This window comes from Amphibalanus amphitrite, unplaced genomic scaffold (assembly GCF_019059575.1).
Source record: "Amphibalanus amphitrite isolate SeventyFive unplaced genomic scaffold, NRLGWU_Aamphi_draft 000011F_arrow, whole genome shotgun sequence".
Lineage (NCBI taxonomy): Eukaryota > Metazoa > Arthropoda > Thecostraca > Balanomorpha > Balanidae > Amphibalanus > Amphibalanus amphitrite.
The window spans coordinates 1968597-1995209 of NW_024881507.1; the positions used below are offsets into that span (position 1 = coordinate 1968597).

Here is a 26613-nt window from a genome sequence, read left to right on the forward strand (position 1 = left end):
ACAGTCTGCGGCACACCTTCGTGATCCAGAGCACCCCAAACGAACCAGAGTATCCCACATAATCCAGGGCATCCATCCGTGAACCAGAACTCCGCAAGTAAACCGGGACACCTTTGGTGAACCAAAACAACCCTCCATGAGCCACAGCACCCCTCATTCGTAAATCAGAGCACCCCTCTATGAACCTTAACCCCTCTATGAACCGGACCACACCCCCTCTGCCTGGACCAGAGTATGTCTCCCGAGACCAAATTAGGCGGCGAAACGGGGGGGGGGGGCACCGAAGCACAGTGACCCCCTTTGATTTTGGCATTTTAACATTAGTCCTATGGGCGTCAGGGGCGCGGGAACTACTTTCCGACTGGGGGGGGGGGGGGGGGGGGCACACCATAATAGAGATTAACCTAGGGTACCCCCAAATCTAGTTTTCTCACCGGTTTTAGGCCACTTATTTTTCACCCCTCGGCTTTTTCAACAAAAAAAGAAAACATTTGCAAAAAAGTGTGGTATTCCGTCTCAAAGCTGTGGGGGCACCGCCCCCACGGCCCCAGAGTGGGGGGGGGGCAAGCTGCCCCCACTGCCCCCCCCCCCCGGCTCCCGCGCCTATGATGGGCGTTGCATGGAAAGAATGGGACCAAAAGTCGGCAATGCCCCCCCCCCCTTAATCGAAGGTGTTCCGCCGCCACTGAGACCAATCCACCGTAAACGACCAATTTTCTTGCTATCACCATTTATATTGTTACGATGACGTCAGAGTTCACGGGTCAGGTGAGCACACCGTCAATGACCCGGCACGTTATTCACAACTGTGCGGCCTATCCCCTCAGGCGGGCGGCCCAGATAACCCCCCACGCTCACCCTCCGTGACACTGGCGAGCGGCCAGAACCCCGAGCCAAGCTGAGACTGCCTAGCCAGACGCACCTGACCTGTGCCGCGTTAAAACTGGATGCTGAATGGCCACATAGTTTCAGTCAGGTTATAACCGATTCAAAGACAAAAGGGTGTGGCGGTGGAACTCGTCAAATGTTGACGAAACCATTGCGATATTCGGGTACGGCAAGAGTCGCTCTTTCCCTGACATTGACGAAGTCCAACACAAAACCTGCGTTCATTCGTCAGTTTAGTATCGCGTCATCAAATCATTGCACGAAGACATGGCGTCACATAAACATCACTCAGCACCTACTGACATCAACTGAGGGAGGCGGTCGCTCAGACGGCGCGCCCCTCCTTCCCGCCCGTGGCAGCGGCCCGTCGAGGACTAGCACACGCGCTGACGGCATCCACCCCCACCCTGACCGATATTGTCGCAACGGGCGCGATCTCTCTCTCCCTTACCCTCCGGCGCGGCGCCTCGGCCGGCTGACTTTCACTGACGACTACCTAGAGGAGCCCGGCTGGCAGTGAGGCCGGTCACAGGATCATGGTGACGGGCTGCTCCATGTATCGCCGGAAGGCGGCCAGCCACTGGGCGCCCACCGCGCCGTCCACCACCCGGTGGTCGCACGAGAGCGTCACAGACAGAACGTCGGCCGTGCGCGGCCCGTCCGGGCCGGGCAGCAGCTTCTGCACGGCGCCGCCCACCGCCAGAATACACGACTGCGGCGGGTTGATGATGGCCGAGAAATTCTTCACGCCGAACATCCCCAGGTTGGAGATGCTGAACGTGCCGCCCTGGAACTCGTTGGGCTGCAGCTGGCGCGCGCGCGCACGCTCGGCCAGCCGGCGCACCTCTGAGCTGATGTCGGCTACGCCGCGCCGCTCGGCGCCGAACACGATCGGCGTGATCAGACCGTAGTCGGTTGACACGGCCACGGACACGTCCACGGAGCTGTACTGCCGAATGAAAGTCTCCTGCCAGGAGGAGTTCACCTCGGGCACCTGCAGACATGCCAGCGCCGCCGCCTTGATGATGAAGTCGTTGACACTGAGCTTGACGCCATCCTTACCGGCGCGCTGGTTGGTCTCGGCGCGGATCTGCGCCACCGCTGACATGTCCACGTCGACAGAGAGGTAGTAGTGTGGGATCGTCTGCTTCGACTGCAACAGGCGGGAGGCAATCGTCTTGCGGACTGACGACAGCTCCACGTCGACGTGCGCCGCGCTCGGCTGGACGGCGGGCGCCGCAGCGGCGGGAGCAGCCGCGGCTGACGGGGCGGGGGCGGGGGCGGCGGTGACCTGGGCAGCCCGGATCAGGCCGTCACTGCCCGGAGAAACTGCCGTGAGGTCCACGCCCTGCTCGGCCGCCAGTTTACGCGCCCGCGGACTGGCCATGATCCGACCTCCGGGCGGCCCGGCCGGGGCGGCGGCTGGTGCGGCCGGGGCCACTGGAGCAGCGGCGGGGGCGGGAGTGGCGGCTGGCGCCGCGGGCTTGGGAGCTTCGGCCGCCGGCGCCGCGGCGGGGGGCGCAGGCTCGGACGTGTCGACATAATCCTTGAACTTGTCAACATCCTCTTTGCTATCGACAATGATGCAGAGCAGTTTGCCCAGCGGGATGTCCTTAGTTCCGGCCGGCACTAAGATCTTGGCGAGGTATCCCTCCTCGGAGTTCTCGAAGCCCATCGAGGCCTTGTCGGTCTCGATCTCGGCGAGTAGGTCACCCTCCCCGACAAAGTCCCCCTCGGCCTTCTCCCAGCTGATGATGGAGCCCGACTCCATGGTCGGCGACAACGCGGGCAGCACGATCTTGTGGTGCGCCGGCAGGTCCTGGGAGGCGTAGTGGCGCGCCCAGCCGACCGGCCGGGCCGCCGCCGGCGCGCCGAGGAGGCGGGCGCGCGGCGCGCCGGAGGGCCTCGGCGTGTGGAGCAGGGCGGCGCCGGGCCGCGCCAGTCGCTGACCGAGCCGGGCGTGCCGGCCCAGCGCCCTGCTCAGCGGTACCGCCGGACGGAGCAGCATCTCTCGGCAGTGGACGGTCACCTGCCGACAGGTGATGTGTCAGTTTTCAGCAGTCAGAGGCTCTGTCAGCTCATCAGCTGAGGGAATCCGTCAGAAAACTGGACATTTTGAATATTGCTTATTTGTTTCAATTAGCTCATGGTTTGATTTCAAACTATGGCAAAGTTAATCAAGTCAACTCCCCAGCTACCAAGGAAATACCTTTAGGGTAGATCGGGGCAAGTCGCCCCGCCGAGGTAAAACGCCTCACAGATGTTTCTCGGAACTGGCAAGGTTCTTGAGAAAAATCATCTCTTCTATTAGAGAGAGAAAATATATAAAAAATTGACCTCTCCTCGACATTTAAAATTATTTGAATAGCCAAATATTACTGTATTGATATTTCGACCAACAGGTCTTCTTCAGAATAAGACAGTGTACACAAGTGTACGAGAATACAATAATATTATTGCATTCTCGTACACTTGTGTACACTGTCTTATTCTGAAGAAGACCTGTTGGTCGAAATATCAATACAGTAATATTTGGCTATTCAAATAATTTTAAATGTCGAGGAGAGGTCAATTTTTCATATATTTTCTCTCTCTAATATTCATTATGTTCCTCGCAAGAGCGCTCCAAAGAATCATCTCTTCTATAAAACGTGCACTATATGACCATTATATGAGCAGACTGGAAAGAAATTGTGATGACTCTTTAGGGAGATATAGCCAAAAATGTGTTTTTGGAGTGATTTCTATGTTTTGTTGTCAGCTTATGCATCATGGTGTTCTTTTATGGTTCACATCAGGTTCACGACTTTTATGTATTTTGAACAACTTTATCTAACGCTTATAATGCCGGGATGGTTTGTGTTAAGTAATGCCTTGCTGGAGTGCAAGGCGTTGTTCTCTGACCGAACTATGTGATGGGGTAAAACGCCCCAGTAGGTCGCGGGGCAAAACGCCCCATGGGGCGTTTTACCTCATGTGTTGTTCGGACTACCCACTTCCTAATGTTCGGTAGCTTGCTAACAGTAAGTTTCTATGCATTTATATGTACTTTTCTCAGCAACTGGATGGCAAAGGAAGTATTTTGTTAACATTTCCATTGCAATAATTTATTATTTGGCCTTATGAGGCAGGTGAAAAACCTGCTCATACAAAAGTGTCATAGCTGAACACCTGATAGGATGGAAGGAGCTAACTTCAGTGCCGTGCTTCCCAAGGTCTAACAGTCCTCTCATATAAGATATAAGTCAACTAGCATGTTTAATCTTTAATCTAGAGTATGGGGCTTCTTGCCCCCGGGCCTTGAGGCGTTTTGCCCTGGGGTTGGGGCAAAATGCCCCATTTGCAGTTGCTTCACAAATCACTTCCTAGCTAGGAGTCCGATCATAAGTGAATGAATTTGAGGGGTGGAATTTAAAGTAAAATGTCCAAAGAACGCATTGAGCACAAATTTGGCCTTCCAGGTGATGTGGGAGAAAAGTTATGTAGCAAAATAAATTATCTGGGGCGTCTTGCCCCAGGCTACCCTACACAAGATTATGATAAGGCAGAACATCTATTAATTTAGACTTATTATTTCAACAGTGAGGAGCTTTAATTTACGTAATATGATAAGGCAATGTTAGGTACCAATTTATATAATTAATCATAAATGCCACAAGTGAATATTCACATGCAAAAAATAAAATACATATTTTTTTAAAATCATTATATATAATGCAGTACTGCTAGCCATAATGTGCATCAAGCAGGCACATACTACCTTTTAATTTTATCTGTGACTGACTTAAACCGCAGCTCGGCATTAACTTATTATTCTTTATCATAGGTGAAGAAATATATCAAAGAGACACTTAGTCTTGTCTCCTCTGTCATGACTGAAAATGGCAACAGTGGCACATCCAGAGGGGTGTTCACGGGCACCGCACACTGCTGCGTGCGGTGTGTGCGGTGCGTCCAGCAGGCGTGGGGGTAGGGGAGGGGTAGGCGGTTCTGACGTCACGGCTGCGTGCGGTGAACGGTTCGCTGTGGCCAGTCCCGACCGGCCACAGCGATCGCTGTGTGCGGTGACGGAAGGCTGACGTAGGGACGAAGTGGGCGGAGCTTCGAGGCTGTGTGCGGTCCGACCGCACACAGGGCCCGTGAACAGCCCTCAGGGGAGGGTAAATAGGGCAACTGCCCCTACCAAACGGCATAATTTTAACATTACTCGGGACAGTGCATGGAAAGAACTAACACATGGTTAGGGTTTGCCCCTACAAAACTTTGAGCTGGATCTGTCAGTGAATAGCAATACACTGCTGAACAGGAGATCATTACATAACAATAAAAAATAAAAAATATGTTTGGACAGGGTAGAGTTCAACTACCGGAGTGGCACAAAATTGGCGCACCCTTAATAATAATTCTTCGGGCGAGCGCAAGGTAAAAATAGTTTTCTGCACTTCTTTTTTAGATACAATATGCTCTTTCATGTGAGAAACTGCAGCCTTACCTATTATATCCGCCCACCGAACCGCGGCCTGTCCGGAATGACCTCCAAAAAGGAAAAGAATTCGACTCCGAAAACGTCGCAAATCAAGGATCGAGAAATTAGACGAAAAATTTCATCGGTATGGAGTTGGCAGCTCATAAAATATATGACGTACTATTGCTACGTCAGCTACGTCATGCACCAACATTACATTGCGAGCCAGAGTAGTAGGTCCATGCCATAATATGTGAATAATGAATACAGTGCAACGGCAAGGAATACTGGGATTTAGAGAAAAATATATCAGTATGAGCGGCGGCCATGGTGCGCAGCCGGCCGTAGCTGAGCTCATCCCGAGGTCACCCCACAGGAACCTGCTCCCGCCTGCCGGCGCCGGATGATGGTGACCGTCTAGTCCGGAATAGGGTGATAGGTATCGAGCGAGAAGGACAAGTATAAGATAAGCCATTTGCCGGTAAGCATTTTGTAGAGTTAGTGGCGGATCCAGGATTTCGTCAAGGGGGAGGACACATGGGCATACGGTAGGTGTGGTGCCCCCTGGCATTTGGTACCCCCCCCCCTAAAAAATCCACGGATTTCGGCCACTTACTTTTGGGATGGTGCCCCCTCAGACCCGGGAAGAGTGCTCCTTCAGACCTCAGATTTCGGAATGGTGCCCCTGGAAACTTGAAATGGTGCCCCCGGACACCTCGGAATGGTGCCCCAGGAGACAGACTTCGGGATGGTGCCCCCGGAGACTTCGGGATGGTGCCCCCTCTGCGCTCAGACCTCGGGATGGTGCCCCGGACCATCAAGATGGAGCCCCCTCTGACCTTGGGATGGTGCCCACGGAGAACTCGGGATAGTGCCCCCGGAGAGCTCGAGATGGTGTCCCCGCGGGGCGCGGACTTCGAGATGGAAATAGCCCCACCCGAGGCGAGGGACAGAAATGGGTCTCCGGGAGACCCCGAAAACGGTACCCTATTCCGATAGACCTGCTGGATGGTGCCCCCTTAGGAAACCTCTGGGTTGAATGAAGCTCCCGTCGGTGACCTCCGTAATTGATTAAAAAAAAAAAACTCCGTGGTGGTCCCCCGGGAGGCCCAAAGGGTGGGGGTGGGGGGCATGGCCCTCTTGCCCCCTGGATCCGCCACTGTGTAGCGCCGCCACCTATACCTATGGGAGGCATTGGAGATCCCATGCCCGTTTACCGGCATCTTAACTTTTTTAACGAATGGCAGATGGCTCCTGTAGACTTTCCCATCCCATCGGCCATCCCTGGGAGATCGGGCCTACGAATCGGCTCGCCCGCCGCACCTCGCGCCGCCTCTGTTGCCGCCGCGTTCGTTCACTCCTACTTAATGCGGCCATATCGGCCACTGTAAACAAACGACCTCCGCTCAGGATACCGATACGGACCGACCCGGGGGGGGGGGGGGGGTACTCGACCGGCCTCCGCTGTCGCCCGGAGCAGCCAGTGCGCAGTGGTACCCGAACGAGGCCGGTCACCATCCGGTCAGCACGCAGTGTTCAGTACCACAGAACCACAGGGGATCGGCGAGGGACGGCGAGCCAACTGCTCAGCTGAGCCGAGATCCAGTCGCTCCTGAGCGCCGCTCCAGGACCGTGGGCTGGCCGCTGTAGGACCGTGGTGAGCCAGCCGGACGTGATGTCGGCGGCGGTGACGGCCGCGCTGCTGCTGCTGGCGGCCAGTCTCTGCGGCGCGCGCTACGAGCCCACCTGGGACTCTCTGGACACGCGACCCATCCCCGGCTGGTACGACGAGGCCAAGTTCGGCATCTTCATCCACTGGGGACTCTACTCGGTGCCCAGTTTCGGCGACGAGTGGTTCTGGGACTTCTGGCAAGGTGAGATGTTAATCGAGCAAAAATCTAACGTCAAGAGGTTCAAACTTTATGGAGCGAACAATGGGGCACATAGGTAGGTATATGGGAAATGGTCGAAATAGGATCGTGCATCGTATTCTTAGTGCACAACGCATTGGTTTTCAATTCAATTCAATCGGCAAGTTTGCTTACCAACTAAAAGTCGCCACTAACGAATCTAAACCTGATCTGGGCGGACCAAGTACCTACCTTATTACCTACAACGAGCGTTATATTGGATCCTACCGTCTTCCGGGAGTTGTGCGGCGCAGCCTACCTGCAGGCGAACACTACTGGTGCCATCTATGGACGGAAATGGGAAACAGACAGCACGGCGATCGGCATACGATAAACAGCGCTACACCATGAGTTTTAGTGGCTGGTTTTCGTCATTTTCTTTCTTAGTCCGGCACTCCTTGCCACACAGATGACAGAACCATAAACAAGAGGGCTGTAACTGCTTTGAACTTTCAATCCATGAAGCCTGACCCGTAGAACCGTTTTCAGTTATCACGTAAGCATCATGGTGTATGACTTTATTGAAATGACAGTTGACACCATTTGTAAGTATTTCAATTTTCATGTTTTCAATATCATCAGCAAGTTGAGTGGGCCCTGTGCTAATTTCTAAAACAAAGAAGACACATTTACCGATTGTCTCATGTTCCACAGACCCTTCTATGATCAGATCCTTCAACGCACGTCACAAACATGACATCAATCAGTTATAGTCGTCACTATCACATACAAAGTTGATGAGCTGCTGTGCCATCACCTCCAGCGTCCCATTGTTCACGTGGTACCTCTCCTGCATGCACACATGACGGTCCTCCGGACTGAGCTCCGGCAGCCGCCAGAAGCACTCGCGCGACCAAAAGCGCGCCACCGCACTCGCCTCTGACGTCCACACGTGGAGCCCGGGCAACCGCAACCTCCTGGTAAACAGGTCCGCCAGCAGGGCGTTCAGCACCGTCAGGTCGTCGTTGTAGCTCTCCGGACCGATTCTCGGGTTACCCGCGTGCTCCAGCATCCAGAGCACCTTCACTCGGCGGGCGGTGAGCCGGCGCAGATACGGCACACAGTCCTCCAGGTACTCGCGGAAAATCGGCATCAGTCGGCCGAACCGACCATTTACCACAAAATGCAGGCCCTGGTTGATGACGATAAAGTCGGGGCAGGGCAGACCGCGCGCACAGCCCCGTTCCAGTCGGCGCAGGACGTCCAGGAACCGGAACATGGCGTTCCGCCAGCGGAACTCGAGCTCCAGGCCATCTCCGACGGCGAGCTGAGAGCACCAGGCGCGCGCCGGCTCGCCCTTGGGCCGGCCCTTGGGCCACACGCCCACACAGGTGGAGTTCGGGTCGGCGAAGTGGTGCCAGTCGGGCAGCAGCGGCTCGTCCAGGAACGGTGTCCGTCCGGCGGTCTGGGCGCGCGTCAGCAGCCGCAGCCGCCGCTGACCCGCCAGCGTCTCGAACACCTGCCTGGCGCGCGAGTTGCCGATGAAAGTGATGCGCGTGCTGCGGCCCAGAGCTGCGCCGCGCCGCCGCAGACAGTCTGACGTCTCGGCGGTGGTCAGCGGTCGACTCGGGTGGCGCACCAGACTGGAGACTGACAGTGGACTGATGGAGAACGTCGGTGGACTGCTGGAGAACGTCGGTGGACTGCGAGACTTCGTAGGTGGACTGCGGTGGGCAACAAGATTGCGACTGTAGAATAGGAAGGCAGCTTGTTAACGGTATACATTCACAGATACCTACCCATGTTGCAAATTAATGTACCTAAGTCATTCACCTTGAAAAATTGCAATAACTAACACAAATTCATATCCAAACTTATCATTTCTGTGACAGTAATAATTGCTTCAAATATTAAGTTTCGGAGCGGTTCAGGAAAACGGATTTTACACTTTTTGGATTTTGTATTTTATGAAAAGGACAACTTTTAAAAGGAAGCAAAGTGTCCAGCTAATAAATAATTAATTAACGTAGCGCCTAGTGGGACGGAACGTTTCTGTCCGTTTAATTACAAAGCAGTCATTTCGCACGAATAAATAAGTGTCGAATCAACGAGCAGATGACCCAACGTGTGAACCCAGATCAAGGATAAGGTTCATACATAGGTATTACATCACCTTTTTGAGTAGTCTGGTATGGACGATAAGCATGCCAATAATATCAAACTTGCAGCGCCGACAACCAAAAGCAAGTTCGGAAGATCTCGCCAACAGCGACTGGATCTAGTCCATCTCAGCCGTCTCATGGCTCGTGCGCTCTTTATTCGTTTGCTGCCTGCTGGTTGTTATCCGATATTTACTGGAAGTTTGGAAACGTCATTGATCGGGATACTTTCAGTCCCGCTTCTTCCCTGTCGCTGAATCTCTGGAATCGTTTCATTCCGAGTATTCCGAGTCTTTTGGTGTTTTCGCTGAGAAGTTCAGAATGCTTTGATGACAACGGCTATCCTTTGACCTATGCTGTTGAAAGTTGATCAAGTGTATGCCATCAGTAAGTAATACGAGGATATATAAGTAATACGATAGTGTTTAGGAACACTCCACACATCTCTTCTGACCAAAAATAGCGTAGAGCGTAGTTACTTCGAAATCACACTACATCACAGCGTCACCAGAACCGGGCTCAATAAACTGCCATGCATTGCAACCACCGCACACAACCAGTTTCCCGTATTCAATCACGGTTCCATCGAATCACTTCCGTCCTAAATCACTTCCATCCCATGTTCCGTTCTTCTCTCCTCTCTCCTCACACCACTCCTAAGAACACCACACCACCAACTCTCCAGTCGTCTCCTCACTGACCTATCGGACCGGACTGGCCGGCGCAGCTCTCGCTCTCTCATCTCGTCGCTCCTCTCCGGCGGCTACATTTGGCCTCCGCCCGTGTCGTTGACCCTGAACCGAGACCCGGTGAGGCTGGGCGCACTGGGGAGGCGGGCGGGCACCGCGCTATAGGCTCTATAACAGCGCATTGGCGTCGTCAAAGCTGATCAGCTGATCGAGGTAGGGTCACCGGTCAGTGGTCACTGGTCACTCATAGTGCGACAGAACAAAATGAAGGCCTCGGTCCACTAGTATGTGTTATGACATGTGCAATGTGCATGGTATCGTTACTTTACCTCTGCCCGTACTCCGTTGCTGATTTCAGAGCAGAAATATGAGCAGTACGTGGAGTTTATGGAGAAAAACTACCGGCCCAACTTCACGTACGCCGACTTCGCGCCTCAGTTCACGGCCGAGTTCTACGACCCAGACCAGTGGGCCGACATATTCAAAGCCGCCGGTGCTCAGTAAGTGCACTGCTGCAATAAGCGCCTCGTCAGTATATTAGTAAAAGTGCACAGCATCAGTCTATTGTGTCAATCGCAGGAGGTTTACTTAAGCTTACTACCATCGTTCCGAAATAATGGCCAAGTTTCACCACACAATCTTGTATCTCGCATGTGTGCAGTGAACGGTCTCACGTTTTTTCTGAGTGTTTGTTTCGATCCCACCTTATCGACATCGATGCGCAAAACACTCATCACAGTGAGAGCCCTTGCACCAGGTCTGCACTGGATTGTTATCAGGGCACTATCGTCCTTGGTCGATGTCCATTGTTCCAATATAACGCTTATACCTAATGTTTATATAAGGTTATCATCAATTAACCCTCGCCCATGTAGGGGGGGGTTGGTGCAACCCCCCCCCCCCCCTGAGGTTTTTCGGAAATAGTGCAAAAACGGCGGCGCGCAGCGCCGCCAAATTTTGGGTACCTTATGGGGCAAACCTTGCGCATCTTTTGATAAAAAAAATTTGACCGGGTCATGTCAGGTCACGGAGTTATGACGTCACAAAGGGAACAGCCTCCGGCCGGATTTTCACAAACTGAGTGCCAACGCCCGAGGTTTCCTGCCGGTGGTACGGACATCGGTTGATGGATCGTGATGAAACTTCCCATGCATGTTGGGGCAAGTATTGGCTATCATATGGTATAAGAAACTTGACCGGGTCAGGTCAGGTCACGGAGCTATGACGTCACAAGAGGAACAGCGTCCGGTACTATTTTTGAAAAGCGCCCGAACCACTATTTTGCTAATTCTTGTCACCTCAATGGGAATATGCAGCAATATTAGCTTCTATAGGGAGCAAATGGACCTTCCAAATCCAAAAATACAATCAGATTTCAAAAATTTAAATTTTGATTTTTCGAATTTCTGCCGCCGACTGTGACCTTGCCGACTTCCGGCGCTCCCAACGCGCCATTTTTAGAGCTAGGGAAACGAAATACATACCAAACGATAGAGAATTGATCAAGGAACACGATAGTGAAGGTTTCAAGTCGATATCTCCCACCGTTTTGCCGCAATCGCCGAGGAAAGTTGAAAAAAGTCTATTTTTCCGAAAATTTGACCTTTGACCGGTCAAAAGTAGGTCAAATGTTGACCTAGGACCAAAAAATATACCACCAATCGCGAGATCTCGGCGAGAGCAATCCGTTGGTCTTTTCCGCTAAGCTCTACGACGCTCCGTTTTCAAACGCCAAGGGGGGGGGGTCGCACCAACCCCCCCCCTGCATGGGCGAAGGTGGCAGATCGCCGTTTACGGGCGAGGGTTAACGTTTTACATAGATTACTGTTTATCAATTATAGTGATGCGTGAAGTAAAACTGTTAAAACCATACACATTCTAAAAATGTACGTCTGTGAGCATTTACTACGTGCCCATTGCCAGGTACATTGTTCTGACGAGCAAGCACCACGAGGGCTTCACCATGTGGCCGTCCAAGTACGCCTGGAACTGGAACGCCGTGGATACCGGGCCTAACCGGGACCTGCTCGGTACGAGATTGCTCAGATTAGTGCTAAATTTTAACACCTAATGCAACGATATACAGCAAACGTAGTTAAACATTCAACACAATGACAAAGTAATTCTTGATTAACGCTTGCACTATCCTTTTTACGAGGGCAGTGGTGTGTGACCTATATTTACTTGAGCGTCTTGCCGAATATTTAAAAGGAACTTAGTATTGGCTTCGTGTTTCAAAATATGCCAGAGCGGTATATTGCGATCATTTAAGCTCAGCAAGTCCTTTTAAAAAGTAACGACAGGGTCACTCATGTCCGAAATCGTCTAAACCCTTTCCAGGTGACCTGGCGAAGTCGATTCGGAACCGAACCGACATCAAGTTCGGCGTCTACCACTCGCTGTTCGAATGGTTCAACCCTCTCTTCCTGGCCGACAAGGAGTCCAACTTTACACAGAAGGCCTTCCCTGGCGCCAAGACCATCCCCGAACTCTACGAACTGGTATATATGTCCATTGGGAACGTCTATGGGTACGGTGGTTGCATATGTACAGAGTCGGTGATATAAAATGTATCTGATCACTGGACATTAATAGTACTTCCTACTATCTCTTCAATAGTAGGCATCCGAAATTAATTGCGGTTATCGCAATTAATTACGACACACTCGGCCAAAATACCCGACGATTTTACTCGACTCGATGATACGGTACACTAGAAATACCTACGTAAAAATGTTGTACCTACCCAATTCATATTTTTGTAGGAAATAATCGTTTAAATGTTCGTTATATGTGGTCATCAACTAAAATCTTTAGAAAGTAACGAGAAAATGAAAATATTTAATTAAATCATCGTTAATCCCCAGCTCCGACTGACTGACTGTGACCTGGTGACGGTCCTGCAGGTGAACGAGTACCAGCCAGAGGTGATCTGGTCGGACGGCAGTATCGCCGCCCCCAGCTTCGGCTGACTGACTGTGACCTGTGACGGTGCTGCAGGTGAACGAGTACCAGCCGGAGGTGATCTGGTCGGATGGCAGTATCGCCGCCCCCAGCTCCGACTGACTTTCTGTGACCTGGTGACCTGGTCCTGCAGGTAAACGAGTACCAGCCGGAGGTGATCTGGTCGGACGGCAGTATCGCCGCCCCCAGCTCCGACTACTGGGGCAGTAAGGACTTCATCGCCTGGCTCTACAACGACTCACCGGTCAAGTGAGGCACACCTCCAAATATGTATACTCTGACTCTATGTATGTCTATTAGATGTTTAGATGTATTGCACGGCTTTTGATCACTGTGTGGCTGTGTGCAATTTTTATTGTAGTCCAGCGCGATCCAATTAATCCCCGTCGCTCCAGCGCGATCCCTCTGCACCCTGAAGCCCGCTGTTTCCACCCACGCCCCTCCCAATGTTTGAAGACGGCGCTAACATCCTATCACTCCCTCAGGGATACGGTGGTGACCAACGACCGCTGGGGTCCGGACGCCAGCTGCGCGCACGGTGACTTCTTCACCTGCCAGGACCGCTACAACCCGGGCGTCCTGCTGCCGCACAAGTGGGAGAACTGTATGACCATCGACAGCAAGTCCTGGGGCTACCGGCGCGAGGCCGTCCTCGCCGATATCCTGTCAATGGACGACCTCACCAAGGTAGGAGCTCGCTGCGATAAGCACTTATAACAGGCAAGGTACGTTATCAGCAAGGTACGTACAAGGTTTTCCTACCTCATCAAGGAAGGAAAACGCGCTGCGCATCTTCCGGTGCGCGTTGGTATTTTTTGTTGATAACGTCTCCTTGTGGCCAAGACTTTGACTATCTTTAGTCAATAATCGTTCATTGTTCAATCAATTCATTGTTCGTCATCCAAGCAACGAGCACACATCGCGCGTCTATCTATGGTCGGCAGACGGTCTGCCGACAATAACTAAGGAACCTTGATCGAGTGACCTATATCCTGTCCTAAGGCCTTGTGCCTTATGCCACCGAGACGTCAACTATGTTCTGATGACGCTGGCACCTCTCCCCTCAGACGATGGCGGAGACGATCAGCTGCGGCGGTAACCTTCTGATGAACGTCGGACCCACGCACGACGGTCGTATCGTGCCCATCTTCGAGGAGCGGCTCCGGCAGATGGGCGAGTGGCTCGGCATCAACGGCGAGGCCATCTACAGGTGAGCGGACGGCGAGGCAAAATACACTATACACGTGATTTGGCAGGCACCTAGACAATCAACAGTTTACATGCATCACAAAAAAAATAAACAGCCCTACAGCACGGCAGGCCATCTAAAGGTGAGCGAACGGCACCGGCAGAGAACGGTTCATCTACCGGGCGTCCTGCTGCCGCACAGTGGGAGAACTGCATGACCATCGACAGCAAGTCCTGGGGCTACCGGCGCGAGTAGTATACGTTTACCGTCCTACAGCACTAACTACTCACTAGCCTACCCAACGCTAAACGGGCGGCTCAATCGGCAGAACACGTTTAACACGCATAACGCATTTCATCTGTTGGCGCGTCCGTGTTGATCCCCCCCCCCCCGTTCCGTCAGCTCGAAGCCGTGGTCACACCAGAACGACACGCTGACGGCCGGCGTGTGGTACACCCAGCGGGACGGCGCCGTGTTCGCCATCGTGCTCGACTGGCCCGAGAGCGACACCCTCCAGCTGGGAGCCGTCACACTGGCCGCCGACAGCAAGGTCTTCATGCTCGGCTGCCAGGACCCGCTCAAGGTAGATGACAATTTAGAACAACCGTAGTTAGGTGTAATATGTATAGGTGCCTTTCAATTGCTCGTTCTTATTGTTTTCGGGTGTCGGTAAATTTTGGTAGGTGCGTTTAATTTGTTCAAAATGGCCCATTGCTGCTCTGCATTGACCATTCATAAAGCCTGGAAAATGTCATGACCGTGACCTGACCGTAACCGTAATATAAATTGGGTTGTGACTGTGACCTGGTCGAGACCGTTATCTAGCCATCACCTGACCGTGACCTGCCCTGTTCCAGTGGTCTCAGCCGGCCGACGGGCCCCTGCACGTGGCGTTCCCTGACCTGACCCAGGTCACCTCGCGCTGGGCGTGGGTGCTCAAGATGGATGGTGCGACACCCGTCTCTGACGAGGAAAACCGTCTCTAGGACGGCTACTGGCACCTGATGGAGGATCAGGGATCACTTGGCCGGAAAATTGTGGAGCTGCGCGGGAGGGATTATTGATTATGTAATGAGATGATGGTCTAATGGGCTCTCAGGAGGCAAAGATTGGTCGCTCATCGTGCATCACGACCCCTTGTATTCAAAGATCTCCAAATATGGTGGGAAGAGGAGAGTGCCGTGCCTTATGAAATGGCTAATAAAACGAAATAGAAATTGTCCACTTATGCATGCGCATGTAGCATGTGGACTGTTGAAGATGGTCTAGAGAGTTATCAAAACTGTATGCATTACCAAACACCGATACCTCACGTAAGTATGTGCACACAATAAATATCGGTATGAATTATATACTTATTTTCTTTTCACAGGGTTGTTCACGGTCATTAAAGTACATCCCAACCGAGCCTAGTCATAAGCAAACTGTATTTTCTCCGCATTCCCTGAAGATTTCACCAGTTCTCATTTGGACTCTCGTGAATAATTTGCTTAACGTGTTAGCTACATAGTGTTAGGCTTCCAAATGGGGCAGGGGTTTGAACTTTGAGCTATATGTAGGCAATAGGCATGTGGCAGCTCGATCTCAAATTCGTGGTTGGCACTAGCTAGCACAGAGCATGATTGTTTGTTTGTTTTATTGGGTTAGGCCCTTTCGGTCGACAAGACCATTGCAGAGCCGGAAGGATGATAGGAATTAGGGGGAGACATTGGTCTGGGCAGGCACCCTAGTGAGTCGCCGGGGCTGAGCCCGTCCAGAGGACAGGCCGACCAGCCCCCCAAGGCACTCACTGCACCCGGCTACGGGGTGCGCTCCCTCAGGAGCAGCGGTGCCGCTCCAAGGGAGCAGCCCGCATGAGATAAAGTTGCCTGTCCAGCCCGGAGGGGGTTGCGGTTTGGAGGAGAAGGATTTCAGTATCCTGAGGATAGAAGCACGGATAGGTCACAGAGCATGAATTAAACATCGCAGACTATCGGTAACTAGGTGGTCTGCCGAGCACGGACCCGCTCGAAGTGCCGGTATCTGGCTGCGCCACCTAGTTGTAAACCGGCTCTCAGCAACTCCCGGCAGAGGGCGGGAAGGTAGTCAGTGCCGGCACAGGTCGGAGGCCTCCAGAGGCCCAGGTCGTGTTGACTTTTGTGTTCTTGGTATCTCCTGTTCTTCGGTGCTCATATTAGAGTATTAGTCATGTTGCTGGTAATTTACACTAAGAAATTGATCGGCTATAAAGAGTACGTCAAAAGTCAAAACACTGTTAAAATTTAACGGTTGAGTGTCAGCGAACATTGGCGATGATTTTCCGTGCAGTGTGGTCTCTACCCCGTATCCCAGCCCGTGTCAGCCCGGTGTCTCACCCCCCCCCCCTCCTCCCCTGCTGTATCTGCCCTGTGTATGCCCGGACCGTCTCCCCGGCCGCTGGCGGTGGTCTCGGGCCGGTCGCATGTTTGTTTGTTTTGTTGGGTTAGGCCCTTTCGGTCGACAAGACCATTGCAGAGCCGGAAGGATGAGAGGAATTAGGGGGAGACATTGGTCTGGGCAGGCACCCTAGAGAGTCGCCGGGGCTGAGCCCGTCCATAGGACAGGCCGACCAGCCCCCCAAGCACTCTCTGCACCCGGCTACGGGGTGCAGCTCCCTCGGGAGCAGCGGTGCCGCTCCAAGGGAGCAGCCCGCATGAGATAAAGTTGCCTGTCCAGCCCGGAAGGGGGTTGTGGCGTGGAGGAGAAGGACTTCAGTATCCTGAGGATAGAAGCACGGATAGGTGGCCGGTCGCAGCGCCCAGCGGTCTTATGTACATATGTGGTCGCGTCGCGTCGGAGCGGTGGTAGTGGTCAGCGGTCGCGTCCGCCGTCCAAGGTTAGGTGATGTCACCAGGCGTCGCCGAACGCGAGAAAAAGCTATATACAAAACAGGTTTAGCAGCATCTTTTACCTCCGTGCATTATGCAGTAACGAGTACGGATGTGTAGGCGACCAGTCCATAGTGTGACTAACAAATACTGGCGACTCACTCGTGAGTAACAGCCAGTATACGTCTGCCCCGGCAAAGGCAGAGCTTTATAAATTTTAACCCTTCTTCTGACGGAAAGGTTTCGAAACGAAATAAAATATCTTCATAAAGAGTACATTGACCAAGGAAAAATCGCACTGTGCCTGTGGGTATCGTCTATACATTTTAGTACACCCGAAACAATTAAACTGGGGGAAGAGTGGCACAATGAAAAAATCATGTCTAATGTCTGAACAATAAACTTTAGGATGGGAGATCGTCATTTCGTGAACCATAGCACGGGTAAAAGGGCACAACCAATGCAAACCGACAGGCGCGTAACCACCACTGGGGACACTGGGGACCGGTCCCCAGTAACTTGTGGGTTACTGGGGACCGTCCCCAGTAAAACCGACGACCTCAATTTGCGTAAATAGACAAATATTGTCCCTAAATCGACGTGAAGAGTAATATGTAGTCAACGGAAGACAAAACTATTGATGTTTTGCTTAGCCCGCCCCGTAGTGGGCCTCCCAGCCAACTTCGCAATGGTGGGTGGGTGGGGGGGGGGGGGACTTTTTGGCCACACTAGATTATCTCGGAAAGTAAGCAAGCTAGAAAGACCCGGTAAAAGCAACAGATAGTTTGCTACAATATCTTCCATAATTATCTGTCATTTTGATCAGGTCATCGCTGAGGTCACTGGGGGTCACCAAAGGTAAGATTTTCACAACTTTCGTTCCCAACTTTGACAACTTTTCACAAATAGGCGCATAAGTCTGGAACCAATAGAGCTGCAGTGCTGCGGGAAAGCGCATTCGATAGCTCTTCCGGTAAATGCCTCTCTGTAAATGCCTTTCTGAGTAGGTAATGTTCTCAGACTTGACTTCAGGTCAACGGTTTAGCCTCCAGGTTTGCGTTTTTACGGAAAAGATTGTTGTATCATAACTTTTGACTCCAAACTTGTATGACGCTGATTTTACCGGGATCGCGTTTGTCTCGTCTAGACGCGTCGAATGAACTATACGTTGACCTGAAGAGGTCAACTTGAAAATTTGACCTGAGGTTAAGGTCACGAAAAAGATCATGTTGCATGTCATTCGATTGGTATTGTTGAGCTGAACACATTCATGGTGTTTTCAGCGTTCTAACATGTTTCTACCTAAAGTTATGGTAAAAAAACTTGGAGATGTTTCATGACCTGAGATGACCTCATGGACATAGAAGGGGTCACAGGTGCAATTTTCCCGTTCAGTGTGTCATGTTTACCAGTGCCACGGTGTTTGAATGTGTTTTCGGCCAAATGAAGATCATTTCAATTTTCTCCCATTGACTTATAATAGAGGTCGCAAAATTGACCTGACTTAGGTCACCCATGTGAAAACTTCGAGATATACGAATTGTTCATACTGATTTCCTCACGCAAATCTCGAGTTTCAAACTTCTGGGACGTGAACTGTGGGAATGACGAAGTCACAAAGTTTTCTTAGAGGCATGGTTACTTTACTTGACCTGGTGACCTGACCTTAGGTAACCTGCAGGGTCAAAATTTTCACAAACGATGCGAAATTGAGTTATCATTAGCTATACCAAGTTTCTTTGGCAGGTGTGGCCAAAAACGCCCCCCCCCCTCCCCCACTCGGGCGAAGACTGATCCTGAAATACAATATTTGGTCTTCGCGGCCCTCCATGTGGTCCCCAGTAACTTCAGACTCGTGGTTACGCGCCTGCAAACCGATGCATTCTATAACTTCTCAATGTTAAAATAAGACAATGCGAAGCAAGCATAGGTACCGCACAACGAGTGTCCGAATCGACCTCGCACTGAAACCCTGGAATCGTATACTTTAATACGTTTAAAGGGACCCTCCCACCTTCAAAAAAATTTATGAATTGGCATGAAAGTGATGTCGCTCGGTTCAGAAAGAGCGAAAACGAATAGGTATCTACCAAATTTCACCGAAAAATATTCACCGGTTTTCAAATATTAGACTTTTACTTTTGTTTACTTTTTGGGAGCTCCGCTCTTCCTAGCGACTTTATTTGGAAGCAATAGTTTGGCAGCTGAAAGTGCGGCACTTGTTGCGCGCAAAGCAGCATATACCACCGCGTGCTACAAAACGTTTTAGTCAAACATTTGAAAATCGTTAGATATCTGCGCTGACGTCACACATTCAGAGGGGTATTCCTATGCATTAGCCCCTCTGAATCAAAATGCTGCAACCATTTGAAATTCAATATTTCCGATTTAAGGCATTTCTCGACGTTGTGAGTGCCGAAACCGGTAATTGTGAGCCAGGGACCCCATTTTGGCTATCTCAACTCAAATCTAATGTTAAGGTGGGAGGGTCCCCAATCAAATAGTTACAAGGTTTTTCTCTTCATCTAATAATGCAAAACACTGCCACATTTGGACAACTGCTGAAGCTCAAAATACCTACCTATTATTTGATTAAACGTATGGCTGGTTTATCGATCTACACGGCTTACTATAAACTATCACTGATAAAATATTTCGCTACTTTGATCAATGATAAAATGACGATAAAATAGCTCATCTAAATAAAGCACATCTGCGATGGCAAGCAGACTGAACAAATCCAAGGCCCTACTGCTATAGTGAAGCGTATGGCAAACGGGACCACTACCAAACATTGACACCATCCACAATCGGTGTAAACGGCTGCTAAGCAGAACCGCTCACTTAACAACGATCAACCACTGTCCACTGTCACTATACATTTTATATGGACCACTTAACCGATCAAATCATCTTACGGGCGTCATGCTCCTATGGCATATTTCGGAAAGGAGCTCTTCTTCTCTTCGCTCCTCGCCAAAGCACGCTATACGCCTGCCAATGTCTGTATAATCACGTCCCAGCGCCGCTCAGAAGTCAGAACAGTCCGACCTTCTTCTTCAGTTGCTGTCGCTTCCAGCCGGGCAGGGCGGAGAACGACTCCAGGGTCATGCCGAACACATCCCTGAACTCGGCCGGGGAGAGGTAGCGCTCCTTGACGGCCGGGTCCACGTCTCTGGGCAGCAGGGCCGCCTCCTTGACGTTCAGCTGCGAGAACGCGTACACGGGCAGCGTCTCGGCGGCGGCCTCCGGGCTGACGCGGCCCAGCCCGCCGTTCTCGGCGGCCAGACCGCGCCGCACCGTCTCCCAGTCCGGCTGGGTGCGCCACAGCTCGTCGCTCCACGGCCCGAAGAAGCCGGTGAAGGTGGGCGGTTCGGCGCCCTGGTGGACGGTGATGATGGGGGTGTCGGTGCCGCGGCCGGCCGGGTCCGTGCGCAGGTATTCGAGCGCCGTGTGTTCGGCCTGGCGTCGCTCGGTGGCGTTCGACTCGGCGCCGATCCAGATGAACACGGCGTCCCAGGCGTCCAGCAGCATCACGTCCTGCGGCACCAGGTCGGCCTGCTCGAACGAGACCACCTCTCCCACGGAGAACCGGCCGCCGGCGTCCGAGCAGTGGAACAGGCGCGGCGGGTGCGCCGGCTGCTCGCTGGACGCCGGACGCTCGCCGGCGTACGGCGCCCGGCCGCCCAGCGTCGCCCAGAAACTGGCTGGCTCCTGGCCCTCGTACATGACGCTCGGCTCGGCGCACAGCTCCCCGGCCAGCTTCTTGGCGCTCTCGCGCTCGTCGCCGGTCGCCCCGCGGCCGCACCAGACGCTGGCGCGCACGCCCTCGTGCAGCACGAAACAGTCGCCCGAGTTGAGCGATGCAGCGGCGAGCGGTACCTGGACGGCGCGCGTACCACCCTGCGCGGCGCCGCGCACCTGCAGCAGTCGCGGCCCGGCGCTGCTCGGCGCGCCGCCGCTGCCGGTCAGCACCACCAGCCGGCCGCCGAACAGCACCATGAAGTGCGGCGGCTCGCGGCCCTGCACCACGCGCACCTGCACCGGCCGGCCGCCGAGCCGGTCATCCAGCTCGACCGTCTTCAGGGCGGCCTGTCCGCGCTCCAGCTGCGAGGCGCGCCCGCCCAGCCAGTAGTAGAGCACCTGTCGCGCCGCGCCGCCGGCCCGGTACCGGTACAGCACTAGGTAGCAGTCGCCGTCCAGGAAGGTGCCGTGCTCGGCCCGCTCCACGGGCGTCAGCTCCAGCTCATGAACGCGCCACACCTCCTTCTCGCCGCTGCCGTCGTCCAGCATCTGCGTCTGCGCCGCCAGCGCCCGGTTCTCGTGCAGCGTGGCAGCGTCGAAACTCGTCTGGATCGGCGGCGCCAGTTTGCCAGAGACGGCCGTCTTGCCGAGACCCACCGCGGCATGGCGGTCGCGCCAGCTCTTGAAGAGTGTTTTGAACTCGCTCGGCTCCCCACCGTCGATGACTCGAGTCACGGCCGTGCTGGGCGCATAACCCTTCTTCTTGATGAAGCCCTGAGCGTTCCTCATGGCCTCAGCTCGCTCCTTGTGCGAGGCGCGTTTGCCGACCCACACCCAGATGCCCTGCTCGCCGTTGTCCACAATAAACGAGTCGTTAGAGTCGAGGTCGCTCTGCAGAAGAGGACCTGACTTTACCTCCATCACCATGAGCGAGCCGTCGTGGTCGCTGCAGCGATAGAGCCGCAGGTGCTCCACGCGCCGCCGCTCGTGCCGCTCGTCACTGTCGGCCGCCGCAGCCGGCTGAACGTGACGGTCCTTCAGAGGCAGCAGGCGACCGAAGAGGGCGCGCTCCGCCGGCGACAGGTCGCCCTCCTGGCCGCTCTCCACGATCACCACCTCTCCTCCTCCGTGCTCGCCCTTCAGCGACTGGGCCAGCCTCGCCGCCTGGATCTTCTCCATGGGGTTAGCCTGTTTTCCCGTCCAGACAAACACCGCCTCTCGCGCGTCCAGTACGAACACATCGCCGTCGTTGACGTACTCCCAGGAGACGGCCGGGAGTTGCCGGATGACCGGATGGCGGCGGCCCTTCACAGCGTACAGCGCCGGCTCGAACTTGTCTCCTACGTGCGTCAGGCCGGCCGCCGCGCCGCCGGCCAGGATCCGCAGCCCAGCCGGGAAGTAGGCGCGGAACCGGGCGCTCTCGGAGCCCTCGATCTCGCGGTGCTGCACCGGGCCGCCGCCCAGCAGCTCGTCCAGCTCGACCGTCTTGTAGGCGGCCACGCCCGCCTCATCAGCGCTCGTCTCCGAGCCCAGCCAGAAGTGGATGTGTGTCTCCAGCGGTCCGGGGGCATGTTGGACGCGCGCGGACGGCGGCGCGCCCCTCTCGCCGCAGTGCAGCACCACATACGAGTCGCCGCGGTGGAACCGGCCGTACTGGTCGCGGGGCACGGGCACCAACACCAGCTGCTCGACCCGCCACACCAGGAAGCAGGGGGCGCGCCGCGGCACGGCCCGGAACGCCGGGTCAGTGGCGGCCATGTCGGGCGGCGGGCGCCGGGGCCGGCCGCCAACGGGGGCGCGCGGCGGGCCGCTCACTCAGGTATGCGCCCCGTCTCGGGCGCCGACCACCGCTGTGCAGATCTGCGGCCGGGCGGCGCTCTCCGCCACAGGTGCGCGGCACTGCAGCTCACCCAGCACTGACACCGCGCCCGGCGGGCCCCGGCACACAGCGCCTCTGCACCGCCGAACAGGCCACCCTGCACCACAACACTTGACAATGCACTGCACGATCTATTACCGGTCCGTGGCGAGTGGCCACGGGGCGACACCGCGTATAATCCGGGCTGGCGCTCCCCGGTCACCGTCAAACCACAACACACAGACTCGGCACCTCTGGGTCCCGCTCCGCGCCGCGCTCGGTCCGCGCCGCGCTGACGCACCGCGCCGTCTGCGTGCCCGTCTCGCCCACGTCTAGTGGTGGCACGCAGCCGCCCACTGCACCGCCCGGGCGGCGGCGGCGGCGGCGGCGGGGTCGCCCGGCGCCGACCCGTTAGCTGACCCCAGCCGCCGGCCGGCCGGCCAGGCGGGTCGCGATGCTGCATACCGACACGGCTCTGGACGGGCGCCGGCCGCGCAGGTCGAGGGTCGCGCCCGCAGGAGCGCCAAATGGGAAGCCGTATAACGATGACTGATGGACCGGTCGATGGGCGACGATATGGTCTGCTGATCTTCACACTTCACACCCATTGATTTATTGATTTTATTAACGTCTATTGATAACTGGGCTGAGATTTGTATGAGTTTATATGCCTAGTGTAATTGTAAATGTTGTTGTTCATGCCTAGTGTAAGAATGAGGAAATCGTTTACAGATTAAGATCACTTTTCACTCAGATCATTTATAGCGAGTTAAAATTCCAATGTTGTGTTAAAATATTTATTTACGGGCGATTCGGATGATGATAATTTATAGCTCTATCCTTTGCGGTACTGCTGAACGCTGAACGCAAATTTCGCAAGCATCATGAAAATAAGGAGACACACAGGTGTCGCCAATGACCTTTGCACCCATTCGGGCACATACCACCGCACCAGTGCGACATGTCCCATTTTTTGCTGTAAACGTTCTAATCGGAACCGTCTTATCCCTGGATGCGTGTGTCCTCTCTCTCTCTCTCTCTCTCTCTCTCTCTCTCTCTCTCTCTCTCTCTCTCTCTCTCTCTCTCTCTCTCTCTCTCTCTCTCTCTCTCTCTCTCTCTCTCTTTCTCTCTCTCTCTCTCTCTGTGTGAGTAGTGTGTGTACTGTGTATGTTTATATCTGGTCTTGTCTGCTCTCTCTATCTCCCTCTCTCTCTGCGTGTAACGTCATATCTCTGTATGTCTGAGTGACACCCAGGTGTGCCCCGTCCCCTCTGACCTCCCCTGTCACTCACAGAGACGGACAGACAGACACCTACTCACAGAGACGGACAGACGCCAGACACTGGCACAGAGACGGACCGGCGCCCGACACCGACAGAGACGGACCGGCGCCCGACAATCACAGAGACAGACCGGCGCCCGACACCGACAGAGACGGACCGGTGTCTGCCACTCACATCATAGACGGACCGGCGCCTGACTCGACACACTGTGCTCGCATCAAAATCATGTGCTTTATGTCCCGACACGGAGCAAACATCTATAGACACGCCGCCCCCGTTAGCTTGAAGCACTAACGTCCCTTTTTACAAGGTTTTTGGAATTCAATGTGACACACAAAACGTTTTAAAGAGACGGTCAGTCACATGTTAAATCACCATTCCTTAGCAACAACCTCTCTTCCCTTCCTTTTGATTGATGCCTACCAGAATTCAGTTTCGACGTATCGATTCAGGAGTCGGTGAAGAAGCTCCAGAGATGAGTCATTTGTCGGCTCACCACCGCCCATCTAGCTTTATGAGATAGTGGGACGAGCAAGCGGCGAATCGGGGTCCCGAATCGGGACTATACGCTACGGTGACATGCAAGTTGAATGGGTCTACAGTTAATTAACTGTAACTGTATTATTTGTAATAAAAATAAATGATCAGACTTAGCGCTGAGCATTGGCTTTTATTTATTGATTTAAATTTCGCAGCTTACTTGTGAAATCAACCTTATTGGTTTTCTTACGCGATCACCTCAGCTACGAGTAGTACCAACCACCTGCACTAGCTCCAGCCCCCGGCCGTAACACAGGCTTGTGGTGCCGTCTGGGAGGATTTCCTACCGTGCCGGACCGCGCACCAACTCAGGTTCGCAGAGGTCGCCACTGGGCGCCAGGGCAACAGTCTCGGGGACCTGCTAGGTCGGGAGAACACGCTACTTCTAGCTTCAGGGCAGCCGTGTCGTGCACCTGGATCAGGACATATGTAGAGGTCGCCACTGGGCGCCAGGGCAGCAGTCTGGGAAAGCCGTCTCGGGGACCTGCCGGGTCAGGAGTGTACACAGAGGTCGCTGCTGTCAGGGCTAGCTGTCTCGGGTAGGGGCTCGAGAGCCTGCTGGTGGTCAAGAGGGTTCGCAGAGGTCGCCATGCACTGGGGCGTCAGGGCAGCCGTCTTGGGGACCTGCCGGGCCAGGAGGGTACGCAAAGGTCGCCACTGGGAGTCAGGGCAGCCGTCTTGGGGACCTGCCGGGTCAGGACTAGGAGGGTGTGCAAAGGTCACCAGTGGCCAGTGGGGGCAGCCGTACGTACGTATCGTGGACCTGCTGGGTCAGTACAGGCCGGGCACGACGAGGTCACAACTGCGCGTCAGGGCAGAAGTCTCGTGGTGCTCAGGAACCTGGGCGGGGAGGCCGGATAGACGACGGGGAACGACGGGGAACAGCCAGAGAGCTCTGCTACATTGACTTGAGATTAGGTACCCCATAGACTGAGAGTGACATACTGAAAGTGCTGATTGATAAGAGATGAGCGGATATATTTTTTTAATCGACGTTGAAACTGTTTCGATCGTATTTTCACGACGGCCATCTAGTAGGTACACATTTTGTGCAGATTAGGTGCAGATTTGGTGCATATTTGGTCAAATTAGGTTCATTGTGTTTCTTAAAACCTGTCAGTTTGGGTTGCACAGATGCTTATTAACCTCACTTTTTTTAATTATTACACATTATTTTCGATTAATACACCGAAACAAGTTGATGAAATGAAGATATTTGTAAAAGAGATTTGGTGCAGATTTGGTCATATTAGGTGCATTCACCAGGTAGCCCGTCGTGAAAACGGTTATTGATGAGTTTTCTACCTCAACGGAATCAGATTGACTTCCAAACTTTTTAGTTTTTCGATAAATATACAAAAAATTGACGATCAAGCATTAAATAAGGCGGCTTTTGATAGGTATTCGATACGAACCGTTTATCAAAAAATTATAAATTGGTCTGATGACATCATTCTCCGTCACACACGTCACACAAAACTCCATAACCCACCCCGGTAGCCGGTCGTCACTCTGCAGGCGATGTTATCACCCATAGGGGCGTGACGAGCTAATTGCCGCTGCCGGCGCCCTCTCACACGTGTGCCGCCGATATGACAGGCAGTGACGGGCGGCGACACCGACAGTGGCGGTCATTAGCCGCCACCATGCACCCATGAATATGGAGCATGCAGGCCCTAATGCCCCAGTGACGAGCCGTTCTCGGAGCGGCCGCGCGCTGAAAAAGTCACTGACACCGCCGCGCCGGTCGATGTCGATGTTGGGTCACATATGGGACACAGGCGGTCCCCGCAGATATACCTGACGAGACGGCTGCTGCTGCGGGCCCCCGGGGGAATCCTCCAGGCAGAGTGTCAATGGTACCCGTAGAAGGAAAGGGAGAAATACATTAGCAAGAGTTCCGCATAAAAAGACAAATGATAGGTACCGTTGAAACAAACGTTTTACCACATCTACAAAAAAAAAAAGATAAACGCGATGAAGCAAGGGGAAAGAGATAAAAGAGAAGGAATTCAAAGACTTAAAGTACAATTTATTTAAAAAAAAAACAGTAACACTAAATAAATTGTACCACACAATACTTTCAAAGCCTGGCTAAGTGGTGTGCAGGTGTGCAGGACACCGGGTTACATACGACT

At 53.6% G+C, this 26613-nt stretch overlaps 4 protein-coding genes across 5 annotated transcripts; 1 reads left to right on the plus strand and 3 right to left on the minus strand.

The window, feature by feature from the left end:
* Positions 1-713: 713 nt before the first annotated feature.
* On the minus strand, positions 714-5502 carry LOC122382552 (dihydrolipoyllysine-residue acetyltransferase component of pyruvate dehydrogenase complex, mitochondrial-like). 2 transcript variants are annotated; one of them, XM_043368043.1, is made up of 2 exons: positions 5381-5502; positions 714-2917 (listed from the first exon to the last, which is right to left on the minus strand). In XM_043368043.1, exon 2 carries the CDS (start codon positions 2894-2896, stop codon positions 1415-1417), a length of 1482 nt encoding a protein of 493 aa, XP_043223978.1. In that variant the 5' UTR covers positions 2897-2917; positions 5381-5502; the 3' UTR covers positions 714-1414. The 2 variants fall into 2 exon arrangements, with proteins under 2 accessions (XP_043223978.1, XP_043223986.1); XM_043368051.1 differs by having other exon boundaries at positions 5423-5442.
* Positions 5503-6728: 1226 nt separating this feature from the next.
* On the plus strand, positions 6729-15424 carry LOC122382561 (alpha-L-fucosidase-like). The gene is made up of 9 exons (XM_043368062.1): positions 6729-7227; positions 10410-10551; positions 11975-12081; positions 12392-12552; positions 13149-13264; positions 13501-13702; positions 14083-14225; positions 14607-14787; positions 15062-15424. The coding sequence occupies exons 1-9, from the start codon at positions 7029-7031 to the stop codon at positions 15188-15190; spliced, it is 1380 nt and encodes a 459-aa protein (XP_043223997.1). The 5' UTR covers positions 6729-7028; the 3' UTR covers positions 15191-15424.
* LOC122382566 lies at positions 7748-10261 on the minus strand. The gene is made up of 2 exons (XM_043368071.1): positions 9377-10261; positions 7748-8951 (listed from the first exon to the last, which is right to left on the minus strand). The coding sequence occupies exons 1-2, from the start codon at positions 9502-9504 to the stop codon at positions 7967-7969; spliced, it is 1113 nt and encodes a 370-aa protein (XP_043224006.1). The 5' UTR covers positions 9505-10261; the 3' UTR covers positions 7748-7966.
* Positions 15425-19558: 4134 nt separating the features above from the next.
* On the minus strand, positions 19559-23012 carry LOC122382569 (advillin-like). Its single transcript, XM_043368085.1, has one exon. It carries the CDS (start codon positions 22550-22552, stop codon positions 20087-20089), a length of 2466 nt encoding a protein of 821 aa, XP_043224020.1. The 5' UTR covers positions 22553-23012; the 3' UTR covers positions 19559-20086.
* Positions 23013-26613: the final 3601 nt, after the last annotated feature.

Excerpts from the sequence above, each read along its gene's own strand:
- LOC122382561 (XM_043368062.1), top strand. The coding sequence starts at position 7,029 with ATGTCGGCGGCGGTGACGGCCGCGCTGCTGCTGCTGGCGGCCAGTCTC. Across the intron at positions 12,553-13,148 it reads TCCCCGAACTCTACGAACTG|GTAAACGAGTACCAGCCGGA; the intron begins GTATATATGTCC and ends CTGGTCCTGCAG. Across the intron at positions 13,265-13,500 it reads TACAACGACTCACCGGTCAA|GGATACGGTGGTGACCAACG; the intron begins GTGAGGCACACC and ends TCACTCCCTCAG.
- LOC122382566 (XM_043368071.1), bottom strand. The coding sequence starts at position 9,504 with ATGAGACGGCTGAGATGGACTAGATCCAGTCGCTGTTGGCGAGATCTT. Across the intron at positions 8,952-9,376 it reads ATACCAGACTACTCAAAAAG|TCGCAATCTTGTTGCCCACC; the intron begins GTGATGTAATAC and ends CCTATTCTACAG.
- LOC122382569 (XM_043368085.1), bottom strand. The coding sequence starts at position 22,552 with ATGGCCGCCACTGACCCGGCGTTCCGGGCCGTGCCGCGGCGCGCCCCC.
- LOC122382552 (XM_043368043.1), bottom strand. The coding sequence starts at position 2,896 with ATGCTGCTCCGTCCGGCGGTACCGCTGAGCAGGGCGCTGGGCCGGCAC.